Source organism: Perognathus longimembris, chromosome 20 (assembly GCF_023159225.1).
Source record: "Perognathus longimembris pacificus isolate PPM17 chromosome 20, ASM2315922v1, whole genome shotgun sequence".
NCBI classification, from domain to species: domain Eukaryota; kingdom Metazoa; phylum Chordata; class Mammalia; order Rodentia; family Heteromyidae; genus Perognathus; species Perognathus longimembris.
The window spans coordinates 8,521,321-8,545,323 of record NC_063180.1 but is presented as its reverse complement, the minus strand read 5'-3'; the positions used below and the strand labels follow the sequence as shown (position 1 = coordinate 8,545,323).

General features: G+C 38.2%; 1 protein-coding gene across 9 annotated transcripts; it reads left to right on the top strand.

The window, feature by feature from the left end:
- The first annotated feature begins 541 nt into the window (after nt 1-541).
- On the top strand, nt 542-24,003 carry Insig2 (insulin induced gene 2). 9 transcript variants are annotated; one of them, XM_048369165.1, is made up of 8 exons: nt 595-725; nt 7,783-8,170; nt 15,642-15,766; nt 19,342-19,508; nt 19,681-19,780; nt 21,113-21,159; nt 21,898-21,926; nt 23,464-24,003. In XM_048369165.1, the coding sequence occupies exons 2-6, from the start codon at nt 7,927-7,929 to the stop codon at nt 21,152-21,154; spliced, it is 678 nt and encodes a 225-aa protein (XP_048225122.1). In that variant the 5' UTR covers nt 595-725; nt 7,783-7,926; the 3' UTR covers nt 21,155-21,159; nt 21,898-21,926; nt 23,464-24,003. The 9 variants fall into 9 exon arrangements, with proteins under 9 accessions (XP_048225124.1, XP_048225118.1, XP_048225119.1 ...); XM_048369164.1 differs by having other exon boundaries at nt 22,704-24,003; XM_048369163.1 differs by having other exon boundaries at nt 21,898-24,003.

Genomic DNA, 24,003 nt, shown 5'->3' with positions numbered 1-24,003 from the left:
CCGAGGCAGGACCGACGCGGGGAAACCGCAGCTAGGCTGCCCCGAAACAGGCAGTGACTGCCGAGGAGGGAGACGGGGCGGCGGGCAGAGCTGGGGCAAACCACTGCGGCACTGGCAGCCAGCGTCTACAGAGGGGCGGAGAAGCTGGCCGGCAGCACTCCAGAGCCCGCAACCTTCCTGGGGGACAAGGTAGGCGCAGAGGGTGGCGCTTCTCCGTGAGTCTGCGTGAGTTCTAGCACGACTCCCCGCCTCCGCCCGCCCGCCAGCGTCGGGACTCCTGTCACGACCCAGACGGGTCAGCAAACAGCTGATCCCGCCGCCACCCACCACCTGGCCTGACCACGCCCCCTTGCAGCTCCCCAATCTTCCACAGACCGGAAGCTCTGTTGCCCCGTCTCACTGGTAGGCAAGCCGGAGGCAGCGGAAGCCGGAAGTTCCTCTGCCCCGACCGCCGGCGCTGTGTGCGTCCGCTACGCATGCGTAGTGAAGCTCCGGCAGACTTGTGGGAGGGGTGGAGGAAGAGGTGGAGCACGGGGGGCAAGGGGGCAGGTCCCAGAAGATGGCGGAGGCGGGGGTGAGTTGGGGAGTCTCCCAGCACAGCGCAGGTGGCGTGGTGCCGAGGCGAGCCGCCCGTGGAGGAGGGTAGCCCTCGGGAAGAGGAAGTTCCTAAGCTGTTTTGCAGTCTGGGATTCCTGGTGGCAGGTGTGGGGGACCGAGGACCGCAGGTGGGGCCTGTAGATGGAGGGGCTCCTCTCACCTGAGAGAGGTCTAGGGGGGACTTCCGGCTCGAAGGAGGCCGCAGGGGAGGCCGAGGCTCCCGGAACAGTGGTCTGGAGTACGGCGGGGGGGGGGGGGGGGGACGGGGACGGGGGGTGACCCTGAGGTCTGATGGGGGTGGAGGTCGGCCAGCTGTCAAACAGAGCTGTCAGGACTTAGGTAGCTTGTAGCCTGGGAGAAAGAAAGACACAGGTTTGAGTAATGGACCAGAACTAGACTGGTATCAAAGTAAACTTGGTATCCACCAACACTGGGTTGAGCAGTAGGACTTTGGCTGTTTGGATTGGGACTGCGCACATTGGGAGTAGATCTTGTGGGTACAGCCAAAGAGAACTCTTGGCAGGGCCTAAAAGTCAGTTGCTGATAGTTGCTTGGATTTTAAGGTCGGCCCGGGGATGTGGCCATCTGGGAAAGAAAACAATGCCCAAGATAGGGGTGAGTGTAGAGAGGAGCACTAAAACAAACAGTAATAATGACCCGTGTCCAGTTAATGATGAAAAAAGTTTTTAAAGAATAATACTGGGGCTGGGGATATAGCCTAGTGGCAAGAGTGCCTGCCTTGGATACACGAGGCCCTAGGTTCGATTCCCCAGCACCACATATGCAGAAAACGGCCAGAAGTGGCGCTGTGGCTCAAGTGGCAGAGTGCTAGCCTTGAGCGGGAAGAAGCCAGGGACAGTGCTCAGGCCCTGAGTCCAAGGCCCAGGACTGGCCAAAAAAAAAAAAAAAAAAAGAAGAAGAATACTAACTAGTCAGTCTAAGAAAAACGTACTGTGAAGAGCTTGATGTTTGTAGGATGGATGGTTCAAGAAGGAACCCATAGACTTGCTAGGTGGGCCCCCAAAACTACCTAGCATCAGTATTGTAGTAGTACTGAAGACTACAGGGGAAAAAACAAGCTCCAGTCTTGGGTGTAGAAAAATGAAGGCAGCTGAGGAGTGGATAGATTATATTTTCTAACTTTGAGGTTTGGCCCTGATAGTGAACCATTGATGAAAACAAATGAAAGGGATACATTCACTAGTTAGGGCCCCATAGGGAGAAAAATAGCCAATGCACTCTTCCTATCCCACGGCTCCCCCCTCCCCGCTTCTTCCTCTGGACTTTGTGTTCAGTACTGTGTTTTGACAGTGTTGTGACATAGTGAGTTTTTATACTCAGGTTCATATCTAGTGTAAAGTGATCAGTTTATGAATCATGTATATTTGGAAAAGAGGCTGATTCTTTTTAAACGTGACAAGAGTTGCATTTACACATAGTTGCACTGAAAAGGAAGAATAAGATGCAGTTCCATCATTAAAAAACTTTCTTTTCATTGTTACCAGAAAATTAGCCCCAAATGGTAGAGTAACTTTTTTAGAGACTGAGATTGATATTTAAAAGTAGTACAATAATTTAAATGTTTCTTGCTTATCATATTGGATTTTAGTATTGAGGAAAAAGACAATATATTCAATGCAAACATTTTTCTTGTTAGAAGTATAAGTGCAGTTAGCCTATGCTTCCTACACCCATGCTTTTAAGGATAGCTAAATTATCCCATTGATTTGTGTGTCTTTCTAAGCTTAATACTTATTCTGTTTTGTAGACAACATTCTAAATTAAGAGAGCATATGGCGAAAAAGAAGTAGTCATTCAGCTTCATAATCTCAATGGAAAATGAGGGCTGTTTGGAAACCAGGGGGTATTATGATTGTTAAAATGCAACTGGTTCTCTAGGGGATATGGCATTTGTTAAAATGCAAGTGATTCTTAAAGTTGCTATTTTGTGTTTGTTTTCAAATGCCTATTGTCTTTAAGTTGATTCTGTGATCAACATAAACTTCAGTTTTCATCAACAAGACCAGAGTCACTTATATCCCTTTTTTATTTACTTTAAATCAATACTATCCATTCACTACCAGGCAGACATATGGAATACTATTTTTTCCAGTTTTGATGATTTGTCACTGCTCGGTTCAAGGTATGTGAAGTATTTTTCCTTGTTCAGTCATGTACTTTATGGCAATTGTAGGCAGGTATGTAGGTAGAATTTTTTTTATGTCCCATAGAATGGTTTTTGTTTTGCCTTGTTGAACTCATTACTTTGGAATGTATACTAGTTTACCAGTACAACTTTAAACCCTTTCCTGTGTGACACTTAAATTGTTTTTGTGTGGTATTTACAGAAGAGGCAGTGTGGTAAGGTGGAAGGAACTCTAGAGTTAGTGTGATTGTGCCTACTGAGAAGTTTTGTGTTCTTCCAAAGTTATTTGGCTTACTTGACCGTACAATGAGAATTTTAAGCATAAGCTTTTATTGCCAAGATTATCAGGAACTGTTGGGATTTGTCCTTTAAGTAGTGTTTATATCTGAAAGTTCTTCCCTGTTCAGTTTTTTCAAGTAATCTAATTAAATGGAAATTAAATATGGAGAGTCAAATTTCTTGTTGCTGTTAGCAATATTTAAATGTATAAATATACTTTAAGAAAGCCAGTAATTATCAAAACAAACTTAAGCTATATTCATTCTTCAGATATCTTTTTTCCATTAAAATTAATAAAAATACTTTATTAAATCTCAGGAACTTGGTACTTTTAAAAAATTTCCAATCTTTGCACAGACAACCACTCTGTCTGGAATAGCAGATGCTCAGACTTCGGAAGTTCATTGCTTCTCTCCTTGTCATCTGTCTTTTTCTTTTTTGGGGCCAGTCTTGAGGCTGAACTCAGGGTCTGGGTGCAATCTCTAAGATTCTTTTGCTTAAAGCTAGCACTCTACCTTTATAGCCACAGCTCCACTTCCAACCTTTTGGTGGTTTATTGGAGATATGAGTCTCACATGCTTTTCTGCTTGGACTGGCTTTGAACTGTGATCCTCAGATGCTAGGATTATGAGCCTGAGCCACTGGTACCCACCTATTCTTTAGATCTTTTAAAATAATGGCACTAGGGAGTGTCATTTAGATAATGACTTTTCAAAAGCAAGTTTATGGTTTCCTCGTATGACCTTGTGGAATTTGCTATCCCTTTGATGCGTCTGATCATCACCAGGTGTCCACTGTGCATGCTTATGATGGGAAGATCCAATACATCCACTCCATACACCCTCCCCCCAAAAAGGAAAAACAATAATGTTCCAGTAGTACAGTCTTGAATTCCTCACTTCACTTGATCATTGATGTGGTATTCTTGCTGGTAAAGTGAGAGAACACTTACAACATTGATTCTTAGCTTTGTTTGGATACTGGAGTTTTTTGAGTCCTTGGTATAAATACACACATATACAACATTTTTGTTGGTTTTTCACAAGGCTCAGAAAACCCTGTAATAGATGATTTCCTGGCTCCCTCTATTTCTTAAATTTTAGGATACAATGATTCTAAAGCCCTGTAACTTTTATTTTTGTCCCCAGTAATTATACCATTGTGTAGATGTAAAGTTGACTTTGGATCTCATTCACATAAACATCAAACAAATGTTATTTTAAAAGAAAACTTGTGGAATAAAGTAGGTAATTGTCAAGAAGCACTACCAGGAAAGGTGGAGTAAATAGTGGTGGCAAAAAATAAAATAGTTTAGAAAGTTTTTACTAGCCTTGAAGTAGAATGAGGAAAGACAGCTCCGGAAGTCAGTGGCTCTCATTGGAGGACAGTGCCTCCCTTGAGACACTTGGACATACTTGGAGAACAATTTCGGTTATCACAAATGGGGAGGCTGGCATTTAGTGGGCAGGAACCAGGGATGCTAAATGATATGCAAGGCTTAGATCAGTTACACACATTAAAGAATTAGCTGCTCCAAATTACAGTACTCTGACAAGTCCTGGCACATGATGATGGGTTGGGGCCAGCAAAACTGAAATAGCTTCAACTGAAGTTATTTTCTTTCCTTAGAAAGTACTGTTAAACATAAAGTATCCATTGCTGTTAATTCCCCTTTGAAATAATTCTCAGATGGAAGCAAGTGATTTGCTAAATCCATCCTTTTTTACTCCATTAGCCATAGAGTGAGTGCAGTGCCTTTTGGAATTTGTTAGAATTTCTGAAGGGCAATCTCTTAACAATGATGTATATGGTAAACATTTGATTTAAAAAATATTTTTTCACCAAGCACCAGTGGCTCAAACCTATAATCGTAGTGACTCAGGAGGCTGAGATCTGAGGATCATAGTTCAAAGCCAGCCCAGGCAGAAAAGCCCGTGAGATTCTTATCTCTAATAAACTGCCAGAAAGCTGGAAGTGGGGCTATGGCTCAAATGACAGAGCACTAGCCTTCAGCAAAAGCAGCTCAGGGCCAGCACTCAGGCCTCAAGTTTGAGCCCCAGAACTGGCACACACACAAAAAGATCTTTCTCTCTTTAAACAAGCACACTCGTTATAGTATACTTCAAGGTGTTGCATGTGTATTCTCATCATTTGTGCTACTATATAGTCTCCTGCTTCCATTGGCATTACTGCTTTGAGAATACATTGCAATTAATGTATTCAGTAGCTGATTTTATGCCCACCCATGTTAATTTAAAAAGAAGAGGAGGGTGGTTTGGACTGTGGGAACTAGGGAAATAAAATGGGCTTTAGAATCAGACCTGAGCCAACATTCTAGTTCTGTTCCTGCATGGTTTATGTTCAATTGCTAAATTCCTTGATGTAGTTTTCTCATCTGTAACATGGGGATGACAATTCTTCCTGTTAGGATTATTCTGAAGATGAGTTGCTTTATGTCTGGCAGGGAGTAAGTTCTCGATATAGTACTCTTATCAACAAAGATGATGAGGGTGAATTCTGTAGCTGGTAAACCTCACTGAATGCCTAGAATGCATGAAAGGCTAATTATATCAATTCCATACCAACCAGGTCAGGTGGTGTTTTCTGCACATTTCCAGAGTTTGTTTTTCTACAGATTGCCCATAATGTACATTTCCTCCATCTAGTAAGTTGTGGAGCTCAGACTATAGACTAGGTTTTAAGGACTGGTTTGGAAATGGTACTCTCTGTTAAGTGTTTATCACATAGGATTGATAGGCTGTGAAATCTGGGAGCACTTGTTATATTCTCTTCTTCATAATTGTTATTTCTGCTAGCCCCATTCGTTGCATATAAGTTCCAAGATTTATTTGTGAAGTGCTTTGAAATCTAAAAACTAAATGAATTTTAAATGATGATTAAGCTCTTAATTTGCCTTCTAAAAGACCTGCTGAATCCAGAAGAGTGAGCTTGGTTTAATTAAACAAGTAGGACTGTGTGGAGTTGAGTTCCCCTGTGGACTTAGCAGAGGCTCTGTGGGAGATGTAATAGTGAATAAGACTTACATAAAAAGTTTATCATCTGTAAAGCAACTATGCATATAATTACCACATAGCAAGTGGAAGTATTGTTGTTGATAGTTTTAAATAAATTGCATTGAGAGTCAAAGGTAATATCACTTACGTACTGACTTGTAAAGATATCCAAGATGGATCACAATTGGGTAGAATGAAAGTGTCTTACAAAAAAATAGCCTGTGTAGTATTTTCCTATTTAAGAATTACTAGTATTCATAGAAAACAAATAAAAGTATACGTGACAGTTTGGAAAGATGAAGGTCATGATAAGAACAAGGGCTTTGTAGTAAGGATGAATGGGTTTGAATCCCAACTCCTATTACTTGTTTGGGTTCCTGGTGACTTAACATTTAATGTTTTGATTCACAGTGGTTGTCATAGACAAAACTATCCTTACCTCTTAGGGTTTGTTTTTATCTTTTGAGGCAGTCTTGTTATGTGGCTGGCTACTTCAGACTCTCACTCCCCCTTGCCTCAACCTTCCAAGGGCTAAGATTACAGGTGTTTGCCAATTTATCTGACTCACTTAGGGTGAGGGTTTAGTAAGTTACCTTAGTCAGTGCTTAGAAAGTCATACAAAACGCTTCACATGTTACTTGTCTTAAACACGTGTTTTTGTGTTACTATAATGAAATACTAGAGGCAAGCTAATTATAAAGGAAAGAGCTTTATTTTGCTCATTGTTTCAGTTTCAAGGGTATCATACCAGCATCAATTCTGCTTTGGTGGCTACACAGTAGATGGCTAGAGTACTGGTGAGAGGGAAGATCACATTACCAAACAGGAAGCAAAGAGGCTGGGGTCTCACAGTCCTTGCCTAGAGCTCCACATCCCACCACACCACAGTAAGGACCAAACCTCAAACATGTGAATCTCTGGGGGTAAAAAGAACATTCAGAACCAGATGGTCACTTTACCTAGACTGATTGTGGTAGAATTTTGGGTTTTGGGAATCAGGCCATAAGGATAAACTTCTGAAGAGTATTGTCATAAGTTACTCATAGGCCTCCTTTGTTTCTGCTTCCTCTTCTGGCTTGCTTACCTTCACTGCCATGATTACAATATTTGCCAACCTATGTGAAAGTAGTGTGGGTTACAGCCGTGACCCTGGGGAGAGTGGGTCAGCTCTGGCTTTTATTGCTGGTGTATGTATTAGCATGTGCTGATTATAGAATGCTTTTATGAAGAAATTAAATATATGTAAGCATTGAAACATTCAAAGGGTCATTTTATTCTTCTATGGAGGACAGCCTCATGGAAAAAGTTTCATTTTATTGTAAAAAGTACAGTATCTTTGTCAGAATATGTTGCTTTTCTGTAAAGTATGAAATACCCTGTTGTAACTAATGTTAGGTAGAAGATACCTTGGGTTTCCGTCTTCCATATCCTGTTGGGAGTATTTTATGTTAGCTGTTTGTTTTTCCTACAGGAGAGGCTAACATTTTTTAACTATTATTCTTTGTGTCTCCTAGATTACTTATTCTGACCTAGTAAATCTAAATGTGGTACTTAAAAACTTATGGCATACATATTATAAAAGTACCATTAAACTCTTTTCTCATCCAGCAAATATCTAACTTAAATAAATTATACATACTTATATTTCATTATGCATGTGTTTATATTAACTAGTGGTGAAATCAGTAAAAAGTGTATAATAATGTGTCAGACGTATATTGATTTCTTTTTTCTTTTCTCTTGCAGGATTTCCGGTAGGTCCTATTTCAGGACAAGATGTACCATTGAGATATCTGTCCACTTTGATTTACAGACAGCTGGACTTGTCAGCTGGCCAGCTTCTTTTTAACTTAATTTTGTTTTCTTTTTACGGCTTGGACTTATGAAACTATGGCAGAAGGAGAGACGGAGTCACCTGGACCCAAAAAGTGTGGCCCATATATCTCATCTGTCACTAGCCAGAGTGTGAACTTGATGATTAGAGGAGTAGTGCTGTTTTTTATTGGAGTATTTCTCGCATTAGTGTTAAATTTGCTTCAGATTCAGAGAAATGTGACACTTTTTCCACCTGATGTGATTGCAAGCATCTTTTCCTCTGCGTGGTGGGTACCCCCATGCTGTGGCACAGCTTCAGGTAGGTGTAGGCTACTTCTGCAGTGCACAGGAAGGAAATAGGACAAATGAGTGGGTGTGGTTTGAATGATAAACTTAAAAAAAATTAATCAGCTTAGGGTATAATTTAAATACAGAATAATAGACCTGTTATAGGTGAAACCTTGATGTCCTTAGGCACATGGATATAGTCATGTCATTATGTCCACAGTCCATCTATAGAAGGTTTCTTTCACCTCAGACTCCATAATGCTATCTTGCTTCTTTTCCCTACCTTACCCTCAGGCTACACTGATCTGCTTTTCTCTCACCAAAGACTTTTATTTTTACCTTTTGTTTTGTTTTGTTTTGTTTTTGGCCAGTCCTGGGGCTTGGACTTAGGGCCTGAGCACTGTCCCTGCCTTCTTTTTGTTCAAGGCTAGCACTCTGCCACTTGAGCCACAGCACCACTCCAGGCCTTTTCTGTTTATGTGGTTCTGAGGAAGCGAACCCAGGGCTTCATGTATACGAGGCAAACACTCTACCACTAGGCCATATTCCCAGCCCTTTTCTAAAATGTCAGAATTATAGAGTATGTATTCGTTTGTCTCTGATTTCTATCTGACCTTTGAACTTTTAAAATTTTATCTTAAAAAAAATCTTGCCTCCCTTTAGGATGAGATGTTTAGTCCCATTTCACTTACATTGGTTTTTTTTTTTTTTTTTTTTTTTTTTTTTGGCCAGTCCTGGGCCTTGGACTCAGGGCCTGAGCACTGTCCCTGGCTTCTTTTTGCTCAAGGCTAGCACTCTGCCACTTGAGCCACAGCGCCACTTCTGGCCATTTGCTGTATATGTGGTGCTGGGGAATTGAACCCAGGGCCTCATGTATACCAGGCAAGCACTCTTGCCACTAGGCCATATCCCCAGCCACTTACATTGGTTTTTAAGTTATTGTGCCAGTGGCCACCACATTTTTGATAGAAGTGTTTGATGGGTGTGCTATGGTCTTGTGTTTTGAAATAAATAAAAAATTGAAAAGTGGAAACATTTTTATTAGAATTTAAAGCTTCATGTTATATCTTTAGATTTTTGTACATGCCTTTATTGTTTATCTCTTGTTTTGAAATGTATCTTGACAATAACAAGTTACAGAAATCAGTAAGGCACACTCTCTTTCCTTAAAATCATCATTATGCTTTTAGTTACTCTGGCTTGTGTTTTGGTTGTAGACCGTGTGCAATGGATAAAGCAGAACATTTCAGATACTTTATTGATGTTGCACTTGCATAATGAATATCTTTTTCTTTTCTTTTTTTGCCAGTCCTGGGGCTTGGACTCAGGGCTTGCGCACTGTCCCTGGCTTCTTTTTGCTCAAGGCTAGCACTCTGCCACTTGAGCCACAGCGCCCCTTCTGGCCATTTTCTGTATATGTGTTGCTGGGGAATTGAACCCAGAGCCTCATATATATGAGGCAAGTACTCTTGCCACTAGGCCATATCCCCAGCCCATGAATATCTTTTTCTAATGACTCAAACAAATAAGTTAGCACAATTTTATAAAAGTCATAGAAGGCAGCCATAACCGTGGCAGAATATAATCTGGTTCAGAGAGAAAAACTGCGTTTTTGAATGCCCATATTTAATATATATCAATACCTCACATAGGAAGTAGGTCCTCTGATCTTTCATCCTAGATTTAGAGGTCCAAAGGTGAGGCTGATTTGTGTGATATATTTAAATGACCTCATGAAACCTGCTAGACAATCATGTAATCATGTTGCATGGATAGAAAGACATTGTTGTGGTAATGTTTAGTGTGACCTTTATAATGAGGTCTAAATATGTAAGTATTTACTTTTACAGTTATTGATTCTTAGTTTCTCCAGGATTATCATTTTCTAAGAGAAATAGTACAACTAGACAAAGAGAAGAAAGCGTAAGTTACATTTTTATCACTCCTTGTTAATATCTGCTGGTCCTCATGTATTTAAATTCAGAAAAGAAAAATCAATAGCTTATTCTAGTTTTGTTATTTTCCTAAAAGGTGCAGCTCTGGCTGGCTGTCATTAGAAGTCTTTTTGGATTTTGGAGAATGTGCCTTTCAGGCCATGCAAAGGGAAGGTCAGAGGAAGGCAAGATTATTTACTACAGGTCTAATAATGTGACATCACATCCTTTAACCCCAGGGCTCTGTAGGTCAACTTCAGGAGAGAGATGGTGATATTGTGTCTGGTTTAGGGGATGAGAACTCTGAGAAAAAGAGAAGGAATCAACGAGGGGAGGGCCCTAGACCAGGGCCAGTGTATGGTAGTGTCATATACTGGGGAACAGAACAGAGCTGGTCACTTTTTTTTGTACTTAGATCACCTCCTTTCAAGCCTTCAAGTAAGATGGTATGCAGGGACATTATCTGCTGGTGTGTGGTATACATTCTGGGCTGAGGCAGAGAACTTTGAAAGTTCCTCATACCTCATGGAGAGATGGGGTACATCTGCTTTTTCTTTTGTCCCTGTCACAAGGACTCTTTTTCAATAAACTCAAATTTAGGAAGAAACGTTCCAAATCGTACCATTGCCACTTTGTCCCTACTATGTGTTTCTACTAAGTTTGTTACATTTACAAACTTAACCTCATACCCTTTCACTTGGTAGATTTGCCTTTATATTTCTTGCTTGAATGTTTCTTCTGTAAATGTATGCTATACTTGGGCAAAATAAAGTAAAAGCATCCTCAAGTCTTGATTCTAATTCATCCTGCTGCTGGTTTTGTTGGGAGGTCACAGTGTGGAGTGGATGAGAGTAAAGATTTATGAATGTTTTCAAAGGTAGAAAATGAATTTCTGCATACTGTCTGCTTCCCCCAAACCAGATGAATGAGGAAAAAAAGAAGTAAGTCATGTAAGAAGTGTGTGTGTGTGTGTGTGTGAGAGAGAGAGAGAGAGAGAGAGAGTGTGTGCGTGTGCATTTTTGAGTGATACTTATGTTGATAAATATTTTCCAGATCCCTTGAGGTTCTTACCATCATTAGTCAGAAACAAACTAATCATCATCTTTTGATGACATTCCTAGACCAAGTAGCTATCTTTTGGAGGATCTCCAGGCAGCATTTTCTCCCTGCAAAGAAGTCTCTGTTTATTTCTGCTTACCTATAGCGCAGTTTTGGGCAGAGCTGATGATGCTTCTCCAGGACTCCTCCAGAAGCCTGATGCCCTTTCCATTTCTCAATTTCCTATTGTTCATTAAATGTTGCTGATGTTACAAGTTGATTACCTCCCTATATGTGCAGAATAAAGAGTTAGAATTGGAAAACTTATTAATTCCCAAGAGCCACAAAGGAATCATTCTAAAGATTTCTAGAGAAGTTGCCACAAAAACCACAAGTAACCAAGTTCAGTCCATACTTCTGAAAGTAAACATTAAAAAGAAAACATGTTTCCTGTTTCTTCATGGTGATCATTACCCCATTCTTGGAGAGTGAACTCTATATAAGATTATGCTTTTCTCTCTTCTTCCTCATTACCAATTCTTTTCTTTCTGTTTCTTATTTTACACCTCCCATTCATGTTTTGTACTCACTGTTATAAGAAGGATCTTCCCTTTCTGGAACAAAGATAATGTTGACATCTTCCTGATTCCACAGTGTGGCATGGTAGTTTCTTATTTTATGGTCTTTGCCTACTTTAAAAAAATAATTATTTATTGTCAAAGTAATGTACAGAGGGGTTTCATACATAAGGCAGTGGGTACATTTCTTGTACAATTAGTTACCTCCTCCCTTACTTCCCTCCTCCCTCCTCCCCTCTTCCCTCTCCCCCCATGAGTTGTTCATTTGGTTTACACCAAATGTTTTTCTAACTATTGCTTTTGGAGTCGTTTGTATTTTTATCCTTTGTCTCTCGATTTTGATATTCCTCTTCACTTCCCTAGTTCTAATACTAGTATGTACAGTATCCAGGGTACTCAGATGAGATACAGTGGTAGCGTGGGGACAACCACAGGAAGGGGATACAAGAGGATCATCAACAAAAAAAAGTTAGGGTTTCACATGGCATGTTGAAAGTAATTACAATAATGATATTACACTCATTTCCATACCATGGAGTTCATTTCATTTAGCATCATCTTATGTGTTCATAAGGGCATATCTGTTGGGCTCTTGTGATCCTCTGCTGTGACTAGCCTAAACCTATGCTAATTATTGCCTGTGAGGGAAACCATAGAGTCCATGCTTCTTTGGGTCTGGCTCACTTCACTTAGTATAATTTTTTTCCAAGTCCTTCCATTTTCTTACGAATGGGGCAATGTCATTCTTTCTGATAGAGACATAGACTTCCATTGTGTATATGGACCACATTTTCCTGATCCATTCGTCTACTGAGGGGCATCTGGGTTGGTTCCATATTTTAGCAATGACAAATTGTGCTGTGTTGAACATTGTTGTGCTGGTGGCTTTAGTGTGTTCTCGTTTGTAATCTTTTGGGTAGATGCCCAAAAGTGGGCTGTTGGGTTATAGGGGAGCTCTATGTTTAGCCTTCTGAGGAAATCTCCATACTGCTTTCCAAAGTGGCTGTACAAGTTTACATTCCCACCAACAATGAAGTAGGGTTCCCCTTTGCCTATTTTTGTCATTCTCTGGATCTTTCTGGACCCTGAAGCTTCCTTCAGGCCCAAGCTTTCAACTTCCTGGTAATACCAGCTGTTCTCAGTTGTCCCTGTGTTTTCTCAAATGTCTGCTTGCTGAATGCGGCTGCTTCCAGGATCACCTGTTATGGGAAGCTGTCTGATAGCTACCATGCCACCTCCCAGCAATACTTGCAATAAGGGTCTGGAAGACTCAGAGCCCTGTCTGCTTACCACACAGCATTATATTCAAAAGCGTTTGCTCACTTGGCTACCCACGGGTATCCTGTCTTGCTCTTTTTTTCTTATTTCCCTACCAAACACAAAAACTAGATACATTGTGAGGTGTAAGTGTTTGCTGAATAAAAACATAACCTTATCAGTTCTCATTTTTCATAGTTTTCCATGAAAGGGTAACTGATGGAGTAGCTCATGTTTCCCAGTCCTTCTTGCAAAATGCTTAACTGCATTCCTTTTAGTGCCTCCTGTGTTAAGCATGGTGCTAGGAAAAAGTGATGGCTTACTACTGGTGTTTTACACACCTCTTTTGTCTTTGGTCTTGGCAGACTGTAATGAGTTACTGGGAAATCATTTAAAAATATCACAAGAAATGTAATTTTGTGCCAGCCAACTATCTGATTAAGCAGGACAGTATTTCCCTACGATTTTACACTGGCATGACTTGAAGTCTTTCTTCAAAAAGGAAAAAAGTGCAGGAAGTAGAAAAAAAGCTCAGACATATTCTTCTGAGCTTTCCAACAGTGCAGCCTCACTGTGCTATTGCTATCAGACTCTGTTGTGCCTTTATTGAAAGGAAAGAAAGAAGACACATAATGGGAAGTGACAAGCTTCTTCGAATTCTCCCTCTCAGTGAGCAACCAAGAACCATGCATACTCAGTGAATCTTTATTGGTAAATCCCAAGGTTAGCATTGTGGCTGTTTCAATTTCTATTTTGTGGTTTTTCTTTCTTTCCTCAGTTGTCTCTCACTTATGAGTCTGACATCACATGAATAAGAATATAGTCGATTTTACTGATTTATATCTTTGTACAAACATGTCAGTATTCTCTATGTGATAATTCTTTATGGCATCAACAGCTGAACAAAATTGACTTGGAATGTTTCCTCTTAGTTGATTTTACTCAAAACAAGAAAGCAAGATGTAGATATATAGATACAGATAATATTGAGATATCTGCAGATATATGGATCTGTATATCTACCTACATATGTTTTATAGGGAGAAGGGGAGGGAGAGGGGGAGAGGGAGGGCTGACAGATGAGATGTTAGTTTTATAACCTCAGTAAGGAAAAAGGAAATAATATTTAGATGTTTTCAAATATTGGGCATGATTATTATCATTTTAATTATGTATAAATTTAGAAATACTATAATCTCACAAGATTTTAGAAAACAGCCTTTTTTAAACTTAGGAAACTTAAAATTTCTAATTGTTGTTAGAGATCTGCATTACTGAGATTTGTCTCTTGATCTGAGCCATCCAAACTCAGCAAATGCTTAAGTGAAAAGAGTCATGGATAAGAAAATGTATATATTATTACAGCATCTCCTCTCTAGATAGAGCTGTTTAGGCAGTTCTTTCCAGTATTTTCCTATTGGTCTATTAGTCTGTGATTTAAAAAAAAAAAAACAAAACATGTTTCTGGCTCTTTAAGTGCCTGAATTCAGCACTTGTAGTATGTAGCTAGCCAGTTCCATGGGAGGCGAGGCACACTTGACCTTTGTGCACTGAGATTTTGATATAATTTCATTAGACATCACAGATGGTGTTGGTTATTTTCAACATACTCTTCAACTGAAGTGGCTAGTATTTCTTTATTACAGAAATAATAGGAGTACAATTCTATTTTGAGAAAGATTAGGAAATCACATCTGCCTACCTAATTCCTGTTAAACTTCATCTGTAAAGTGTATTCTCTACATAAGTTGTTGAATAGAGTTTTGGTTCATTAGTATTTTTTTTTCATAACAACTAACGTACGTTTTTCTTCTATGTGAATAAAATGTTAAGATTTGACAAGTATTTGAGTTTAAGATTGGTTGAGACTACTTTGGACCTCAGCCATAGATATTTTGTGTACAGTTGATGTATAATTACACAGGTAGCTTTCAACATGTTCTTCTCAAATTAAGAAATATACTAAGATGTTTTCTTTATCCCTTTTAATAGTAAATTGAAATTCTATCTCTATATTTGTATTCCTATATGCCAGGTGCCTTTGATTTTTTTTCTGTGTGCAGAATGAAACATATACATAGATTGCTGTTGTAAGTTTTGCTACTTTAACTATATGACCTCGGTCTTACTAGAGGAATAGAATGTAAGTGTCAGAAAAAGGTGGAAGATACAGAAGACTGAGACAAGAAGCTGGTATGGACAAAACTAATCTGCATAACAGGACATCCAGGAGCATTGGACATTGTATATATGATAAATTGCTTGTACATGTTATGCTTCTATCTTCTCTTTAGACTGGTTGCAGCTAATAGCATATCTCAGGGTTGTAGAAATTTCAGAGAAAATTGTTTAGCTGTTAAATGATTCATTGCTTTTGAAGTCTCACAGACATTTCAGAGCAGAAAAGTAGCATTTGTCAATCAACTCTAGTCTGCTCAGTTGTGAACCACACTTAAAGAGTATTTTCTCTGTTAGAATTAAAAATCTCTTGTAGTCATTTATAGTGTTTCCTTCAGTGAGCTATTCTCATTTTTTTTGTTTTGAGAGGTAAGTTTAATAATGTCAATGACTGATATTAAGTAACTTGATTTTTTACAGCAATATTTATGATGGTGGTTATAGTGATTTTTGTAGCTTAATTGTTGCCAGAACAATACTGGAGATGACTTAATTTTTTTTTCCTTTTCTTCCACAGCTGTGATTGGGTTATTATACCCCTGCATTGACAGGCATCTAGGAGAACCACATAAATTTAAAAGAGAGTGGTCCAGTGTTATGCGGTGTGTAGCTGTCTTTGTTGGTATAAATCATGCCAGTGCTGTATCCTTTGTGCTATAATGAAATGTGCAATAATAAAGCAGCTTGCAGCAAACCAAAGGTTAAGCAGCCCCTGCAACTTCACTGTAGTAAATTGTGGTGTGCCCATGTAGTCATGAAAACAATGCGGACTATATAGATAGAGTGATAGTTATGCAGTTATAGTTGAGAGTATGGGCCTTATTAAATCTGGTTTTCAGTACCACTTAGAAACTTCACACGTTAAAAAAAGTATGTGTTTGCTCTCAATTAGGTTACTTAATTACTTCCATGTAGTTTCGGCAATTCTAAGATTTAAGCAGACACATTTTCAAAGGACTCTTTCCCCCCAACTCTTTTTCATTTAGGATTTTTAAAATTTAATTTTATCGTCAAGGTAATATACAGAGGGGTTACAGTTACATATGTAAGATGGTGAGATACATTTCTTGTCAAACTTACTTTCTCGTTTTTCTCCCACCTGCCCTCCTCCCCAACCCCCAACCCCCAACCCCAAGTGGTACAGTTAGTTTACAACATACTATCTTGTAGATATCACTGTTGTATTGGTTCACCCTTTGCCCTTTGTCTCACCATTTTGATGTTCCCCTTCCTTTCCCTAATTCAGGTAAATGTATATACAATACCCAGGGTACGAAAATCAAGTACAGTGACAACAGTGGCTAAACCATAGGGAAGAAAAACACACAAAAAAGGAAGTAATTTCACCATTTAAAACAACAACAACAACAATGAGAAACCACTTGTTTCCATATCTTGGAGTTCAATTTACTCTAGTTTCACTTAGGATTTATCAATAAGGATATGTGGTAGTTTCAGGTACTATTTCACTTTTTTATTTTATTTTTTGCAACTTAAAGAAGTTACCATTTTTAAGAAGGTAAACTAATTTACTAGTTTTAATCAAGACCATAAAGCTGCCTTAAGTTTTTGTTTTGCTTTATTTTGTCTCATTTCATTTTGCTGGCACTAGAGTTTCTACTCAGGATTTCATTTGTTCTTGGCTGCTACCACTGGAGCCACACTTCCAGCCCAGCATTTTTGCTTTTTACTTTTGGAAATACACTCTGAGAGACTTTTCTGGGTTGGCTAGGAACTGTGATCCTCCAGATCTTGCTCCAGGATTATAATAAGCATTAGTCACATGTGCCCCGCTTTGTTTTGTTTTTGAGACAGGGTCTCACTGTGTTGTCCAGGCGATCCTTCTACCTCTGCCTCCGGATTGATGCATGTTACTGACATAAGGTGACATAAATAGAAATAATCAGCTTAGACCAGGCCCAAAGTAACTACTTTTCACTTTTCTTTTTTCCTTTTAGTGTGTGTGTGTGTGTGTGTGTGTGTGTGTGTATGTATATATTTACATATATAGACATAGTTTAAATACATACATGTATACCATTTTATCATTCAAAAATTCTGATATTTCATGATTAGTCTTTTTCTAGTGTTTTGTAAAGATGAAAAAGGTAGCTACCATTTTCCTTTACCCTTCTGCCTCTGCCCGCAGGATAAGAAAACAAAGTCCCACCCTAGAGCATGTATCCTGCCTTCAAAAGGTTTTAGTCCTATTATTGTTTCTTTCCTCTTGTCTTCCTTCTCCCAACCATAACTTTGCTTTATAGAAAAATAATTTGGGAACTGTTAATCCTGTCTTTGTACTTTGTTCTTTTAGAAGATGTAGTTTAGATAGTGAAAGTGGTAGGAGCTTTGGGAATAGAGCAGAGAAAAGAATGGGACTCCAATTGCACCCCCCTCCCCAAAAGAAGTGAGCTTCATGGGGCAGAGGGCCACAGTGTGAGCCTGAGGTGGGTCCTGCTGCAAGGTCATTCCTGTATTTCTCATCAAAGGTATCACCCTGTTTTGGAGATACATAGGAACAGAAACTGTGGAGGGAGTTAGGAACCTGTGCTCTAAAGAGCTCCTGAGCCCTGTGTCACTCCCTCCTGTAATAAATTTAAAAAATTTTAAATGCCATTTTACTCTAGCTGCTGGATTAAAACATCCACTCCCACACATTTCCCCTGTAATTTCTGTTCTTAAGATTTCTGTGTTCAATAGAAATTTGTTTTAAATCTTAAAAGTTTATTAACTTACATTTTTTGCTTCGTTCACTTTTTTCTTTGTTCTTAGTGAAATACTTAGATATAGTAAACTTACCTATCTTCTGTCCTTTAAGAAAAATCGTAACTCCTTACAAAATGTATGTAACATAGAATATTTCACATTGGGCTATTTAGACTTTAGAAGAATCACAAAGTACTACTTTTAAGATTGATATATTTTACTTGTTTACCCTGGAAGCTTCCCTATTTTGCTTAATCAAGTTGACTGAGCAAAGGTGGACCCCATTAATATCAAATTGTACTCTTTATATAAATGTTTTACAAAGGTTTTAGCACTCAAGCCCTTTCCTTTGAGTTAAACTTAATCATGAGAAATGCTTGCTTAGAAAGTATATCCACATGAACTGTTGGTTTCTTAATAAATCAAGCCTAACCATGGACTAACCTTGTCACAGTAGCACACAAGATCCCAGTAAGCTATATGCATGTTCATGATGCTGCTTTTCTAGCTGTGGGCTTGCTGGTAAACAATGGGTATTAAAGAAGGCAGAAAAATGGCTTGATATGCATTTTTTTTTTTTTACATCTCTCTAGATGTAGCATGGCCAGTTAGTTTGGTGAGATATGTAGTCCCCTTGAAGGAGCTGGTTATACAGCCAAAATGTGGCCTTTGAGGCATAGATAATGCCCTTTTAATGACACTTGAAATTAATTCTGTTAGTGTAATCCTCTAGCAAAGAAATGAGCAAATTGAATTTGTAAAGCTTCATTTTGCCCATAGATTTTGGAGTAGGAAAGGGCGGTACATTGGTGAATAGATGCTTAAGTAGGTGACAGAAATAAAATATCATTTGAGCAAACTGCCCTATGCTAGAAAGTCCTGGGCACCAAAATAGTCTGGCAGGTTGCAAGATAATGTTCACTTCAAGGCTTTATCCTCAACAAATTAAAACTAGAACAGTTGACATAATAGAAAGGGATGCTGTGTCCTTGGTACGCTTGTTTCTGAACTGCATTATTATAAAATGTGTCTGTCAGTAAATCATACAGAGAATGTGCTGTCCTGTTAAATAGCTGTCAACTCTTCTATTTCAAAGTTTCTGTATGATTTTCAAGTAATTCTAAACCTCTTTTTGGGAAGTAGTACTGGTTTCCCTTTTCACCAACGTGTGTCCCTTTAGCAATACTAGTGCTCTGAAGCCTGCAGTAACATGTTCAGTCAAGAAGTCATTTCTTAAATACTGAGTCTAATAATATAATTAGAAATATAGATAGAATGTTATTTTTGGGGTGAGTACAGGTCAGTAGGATCTATTAATTAATGCCCTCTGAATTTGGTATTTTTTGAATTGCATCCTTTTAATTCCACCTAAGCTCATATAATATGCTGAAAGGCTGAATGTACGCAGGAATAAACAATTACCTCCACAGTAGCATCTTTTATTTTAGAAGAATGAGCAGGTAATATCCATTTTTATAAGTTTTAAGATGATTCTTTAACACTGATCTCAGAAGGTGGACTTTGATAACAACATACAGTTGTCTCTCACCCTGGCTGCTCTGTCCATCGGACTGTGGTGGACTTTTGATAGATCTAGAAGTGGCTTTGGCCTTGGAGTAGGAATTGCTTTCTTGGCAACGGTGGTCACACAACTACTAGTCTATAATGGTGTTTATCAGTAAGTATTATTCCTCTCTGTGCTTGTTTGCTATGTAAATAAATGATAACTGAATTCAGAGTTGAGATTTTTGAATTGAGTTAGCTAGTTTACAGAACTTGTTTTCACTATGATTATCTTATGTGCCCTTTCATTTCCTCCATTGGTTGTTAAAATATTTCTATTATTCTAGATACACATCTCCAGATTTTCTTTATGTCCGTTCTTGGTTACCATGTATATTTTTTGCTGGAAGCATTACAATGGGAAACATCGGTCGACAGCTGGCGACGGTAAGTTGGTGCTCCTGTTGTCATTTTTCTGTGTGGGACACGTGTCAATTTTCTTTAAATGACATCTGTCTTCAAGGGAAAGCAGTTTGTGAAGGCAACATTTTTCGATTTCTGGTTTACTGTTCATTGAGATAAGTCATGAAAGAATTTAATCATGGGAGTATTAAAAGTTGCAGAGCTACTAGAGAAAAAGCCAAAATGTTCTATGGATAGGGTGGTATGACTTATTGACCATATGGGGATTTTTTTAAACTTATCTATAGGTTTCTATTCCATCAAAGGGAACAGGCTTAAAAATGAAAAGGGGCACTAGTAATAAACACAGTATTTATAAATCCAGACTGTTTCCAATAAAACAGAATTCTAATCACTATATCTATGAAGGGAAAGAACACTGCCAATAACTGTATCATGGTGGCCAGGGATGGGGAGTAACATTTGGAAACTACAGCATTTTATACTCCCTGTTTCTTTGACCATTGTAGCTAATTGGGTGAAGTCAGTGGTTTGCTTTGCTATCTTTTTTGATAATTTGGCCACCGAATTCTAACTCTATTGTTTTCTTTCATTTTTAATTAAGGGTATCGATTTTTATAGTTATACTTTAATATTGCTGCTTTGACAGAAAACTTTTATAATGTAATAAAATTTTCCTTTGAATGATTAAATGATTGGAAACAGTCATCTGAATTCAACTTTGCCCTGAGATGACATTGCTGTGTTGATTTTTTTTGTTTTTTGCACCTCAAAGAAACATGCTTTGCTTCCTCTCCTATCACAGGATTGATCTCAAGCCCACACTGCTATTTCCCCCACACCCTGGTCCTGAGGCTTGAACTCTGGGCCTGCACTCTTCCCTGAGCTCCTTTTGCACAAGGCTAGCACTCTACCACTTGAGCCACAGTGCCACTTCCAGCTTTTTCTGTGATTTAATTGGAGATAAGAGTCTCACAGACTTTCCTTCCTGGGCTGGCTTTGAACTGCAATCCTCAGATCTCAGCCTCCTGAGTAGCTAGGATTACAGGCATGAGCCACTAGCCCCCAGCCCTATGCTGCTGTCTTTGTGTGCAATGCAGAAAACTCATCTTTCGGTTTTGGCATTTTTAGAATGTGATCAGGAATGGAGATGAAGTTGAGCAGTTGAGTGTCATGTACATATAAGGCCCTGGGCTCAACCCCCAGCAAACCTCCCCCCACCAACACATTTTTCATTGAATCCTGTTATGAATAAAGTGGGCATATGTATTGAATTTTGGAGCTTTGTGAAAGCATCGTTAGCGTATTTGCAAGAGATTTTAAACTATTAACCTTCCAACCTTTTAATTTTTGCAGTATGAATGTAAAGTTATTGCAGAAAAATCTCATCAAGAATGAAGAAGGCAAGAGCATATCTTTTATATACAAAGAAGAAAACGGCATGTAAATTATTGATACACCAACAAAACTTGGAACTGTAAAATTGCCAATAGAAGGCAAAAGCATATATTTTATATACAAAGAAGAAAATGGCATGTAAATGATACATACACCAACAAAACTTGGAACTGTAAAATTGCCAGTATGCAGTTTTTCCTTGATTGGTGTATACACACACACACACACACACACACACACACACACACACACACACACACACACAATTACTGCAATCTGTGATTGCTTCATTTACAAATTAGTTACAAACCTTTATGTATTTGACCTCAATAACTGTAAGTTATATGTGCACTACATTAAAATATGTTGATTAGTAGATGAAAATTTAAAAATTTTAAAACATGCCATACCATTGTATCACAATGTTAATGTGCCAAAATATTCTGTTATGGTTATGAGGATTATAAGAATGCTTTGAAAAATTCATGAATTTAGAGAAATAAAGTAAGAAAGACACAGTTCAAGCAAACAAAAAGCAAATGGGTAGCTGGTATTTTGTTTTGTGGTTACTGTTGTGCCTTTTATTTGTGTAATCACAGCAGTATGAGTCATGACTGCCCTAATGTTTGGTTAGTTACTATTTTGGTGTTGTTTCAAAGAGTATTTTAATATATTCTCTTCCATAAAAGAGGTTTAAACCTGTTTCTGGAGAGATTCCAAAGAATAATTTTCTGTCTTTACAGATTTTACTGGAGCTCTATGTAGTATGCAGGTGAGATTATTAACATTAAATTGTCTTGAAACTAAATTTGGAAATGTACACATAATTTTAAGTTAAGGAATTTAATGAGAATAAATATGATTTGGGAATACAAAGTGACCTTCTGCTGTGTCACAGAGTGTAAAGTGATCAGAGCTGTCGTTTACAATGCAGAATCTCATTGCTTATGCACAGGGGACACAGTAAATACCCAACAAATCAAAATGAAGTTTCTAATTCTATTGGGCTTTGCAATCTATCAGATTCTATAAAGCAAAACACTGTAAAGTGGTTCCACTCATTGTCAGTGGAATGGCTGGATTTGCAACCTTACCATATGCAGCATGGGGAGTAGATGAATACATGATTCCTTGTGTGTTCATGTTCACTAGGGAACAGTTCGGGTCTGTTGAAGAATGTATTGTGATGACATTCTGTACATGTTGAAGATTTGATAACAATTCTAGGCATATCTTGCTAATTACAGCCATTTAAATCTGAATTAAACATATTTTTAGTTGATTCTCCCATCTCCCCACCCAATTTTCCTTTTTGAAACTGTTGACAATTATCTGATGCATGAGGGCAGTCTTCTGAGTACTTTAGTGTGTGTATGTCTGTGTGCATGTGTATTGAGTATGCATGAGTGAGAGTATGTATGTGTACATATGTGCATGGGCTCCTGTTTTCCTACAATGTCCAGTAGATACTTTAAATATTTTGGTTTTAAAACAGTTGCTATCAAACAGAGATCTTCTATGCCAAACTTTAATCTGCTTCTGTTTTCAGACACAAATGTGAAGATCCTAAGAGGATTTCATATTGAGTGTGTATACAAGCTTATCTATAGTGATGATAAACATATTACTATAACTTATTATTCTATCTTCCAGATAATGTTATTCATTTAAAAAATAAGGTATATTTTTAGAATCAACTTTGTAAGCATTATAAAATCTTTAATAAGTTATAAGGTCTATGAGGCATTTACTTTGAAAATTGCTGTTAAAAGCAAGATGTATTAAATATGTAATTACCAACTTGACTGCGTCTTTTTTTTTCTTCCTTATGACAAGTCTTATAGTACTATGGATCACTTATAAAATTGTATGTGTCGTTGAATTTGTTCAGAAATTGTGAGAGAAAACTACATATAGCATTGGGGAGATTGAACAGTTGTCATTGGAATTCTACAATTATTTTGAGATAATCTGTAAAACATGAAAATATAAGCCTGGAAAAATGAAATAGTTACAATATTTTGATAAATATATAAATGTATGATACTTTTTGCAATGAAAGAAAGTGATAAATATTTTTAATATCACTATATTGGAAGTGTTTCTTTGCTTTTATTTAAAGTTAGAGGAATTTGATCAACTGAAAACTGGGACTAAATCTACAAAATCACAAGAAAACAATTCAAATGAAATACGTAGATCCATGACAATAATTTTGTTAGGAATTTGTTTGCACTAAGCTGTTTTGCTTTGGTAAGACCACATGACCTCTCAACGGTGCATATATTTCACATATTTTGTATTTCTAAGTAGAACCCACATTCAGGATTACTCAGTGTGGACTTATTTAATGAAGTGTATTCTGTATATAGCAACTCCCTCAGTGATGGTCTGAATAGTAGTGGGCTGTATGTATGTATCTGAAAACATGTTTTTCATTCTTGAAGGACAAGGTAGAAGGCTGGAGTAGTCTGGATTTCCCATTTTCTTTTTCTTCCTTTGGTACTTTGAAGATTTTTACCTGCATGTCTTCTGTCATCTCACATTGCAGACAATTACTTTTTATTTTTGAAAGTTGTATTGTTGTTATAAAGGTGGTGTATGGAGAGATTACAGTTATATAAGTCAGGAAATGAGTACATTTCTTAACACATCCCTTTCCTTAATGTTTTTCTCTCCAGTCCTTACCCACAGTTTGTAGAGTTCATTTTCAACATAGTGTCTACTGAGTACCACTGCTGCATTTGTTTACCCTTTCTCCCACCATGTCTGTGCCTCACCTTATCCTTCCAAAGACATAAGAAATGAGTGACTAAGAAAAAAAAAAAAACAGTGACAAAAAACCCTCA

What these genes read in the sequence shown, in the direction of transcription:
- Insig2 (XM_048369161.1), top strand. Translation starts at nt 7,927, where the DNA reads ATGGCAGAAGGAGAGACGGAGTCACCTGGACCCAAAAAGTGTGGCCCA. An exon ending in GTATAAATCATGCCAGTGCT is followed by an intron (nt 15,767 to 19,341) that starts GTATCCTTTGTG and finishes CACTGATCTCAG; the next exon opens with AAGGTGGACTTTGATAACAA. An exon ending in GTCTATAATGGTGTTTATCA is followed by an intron (nt 19,509 to 19,680) that starts GTAAGTATTATT and finishes CTATTATTCTAG; the next exon opens with ATACACATCTCCAGATTTTC.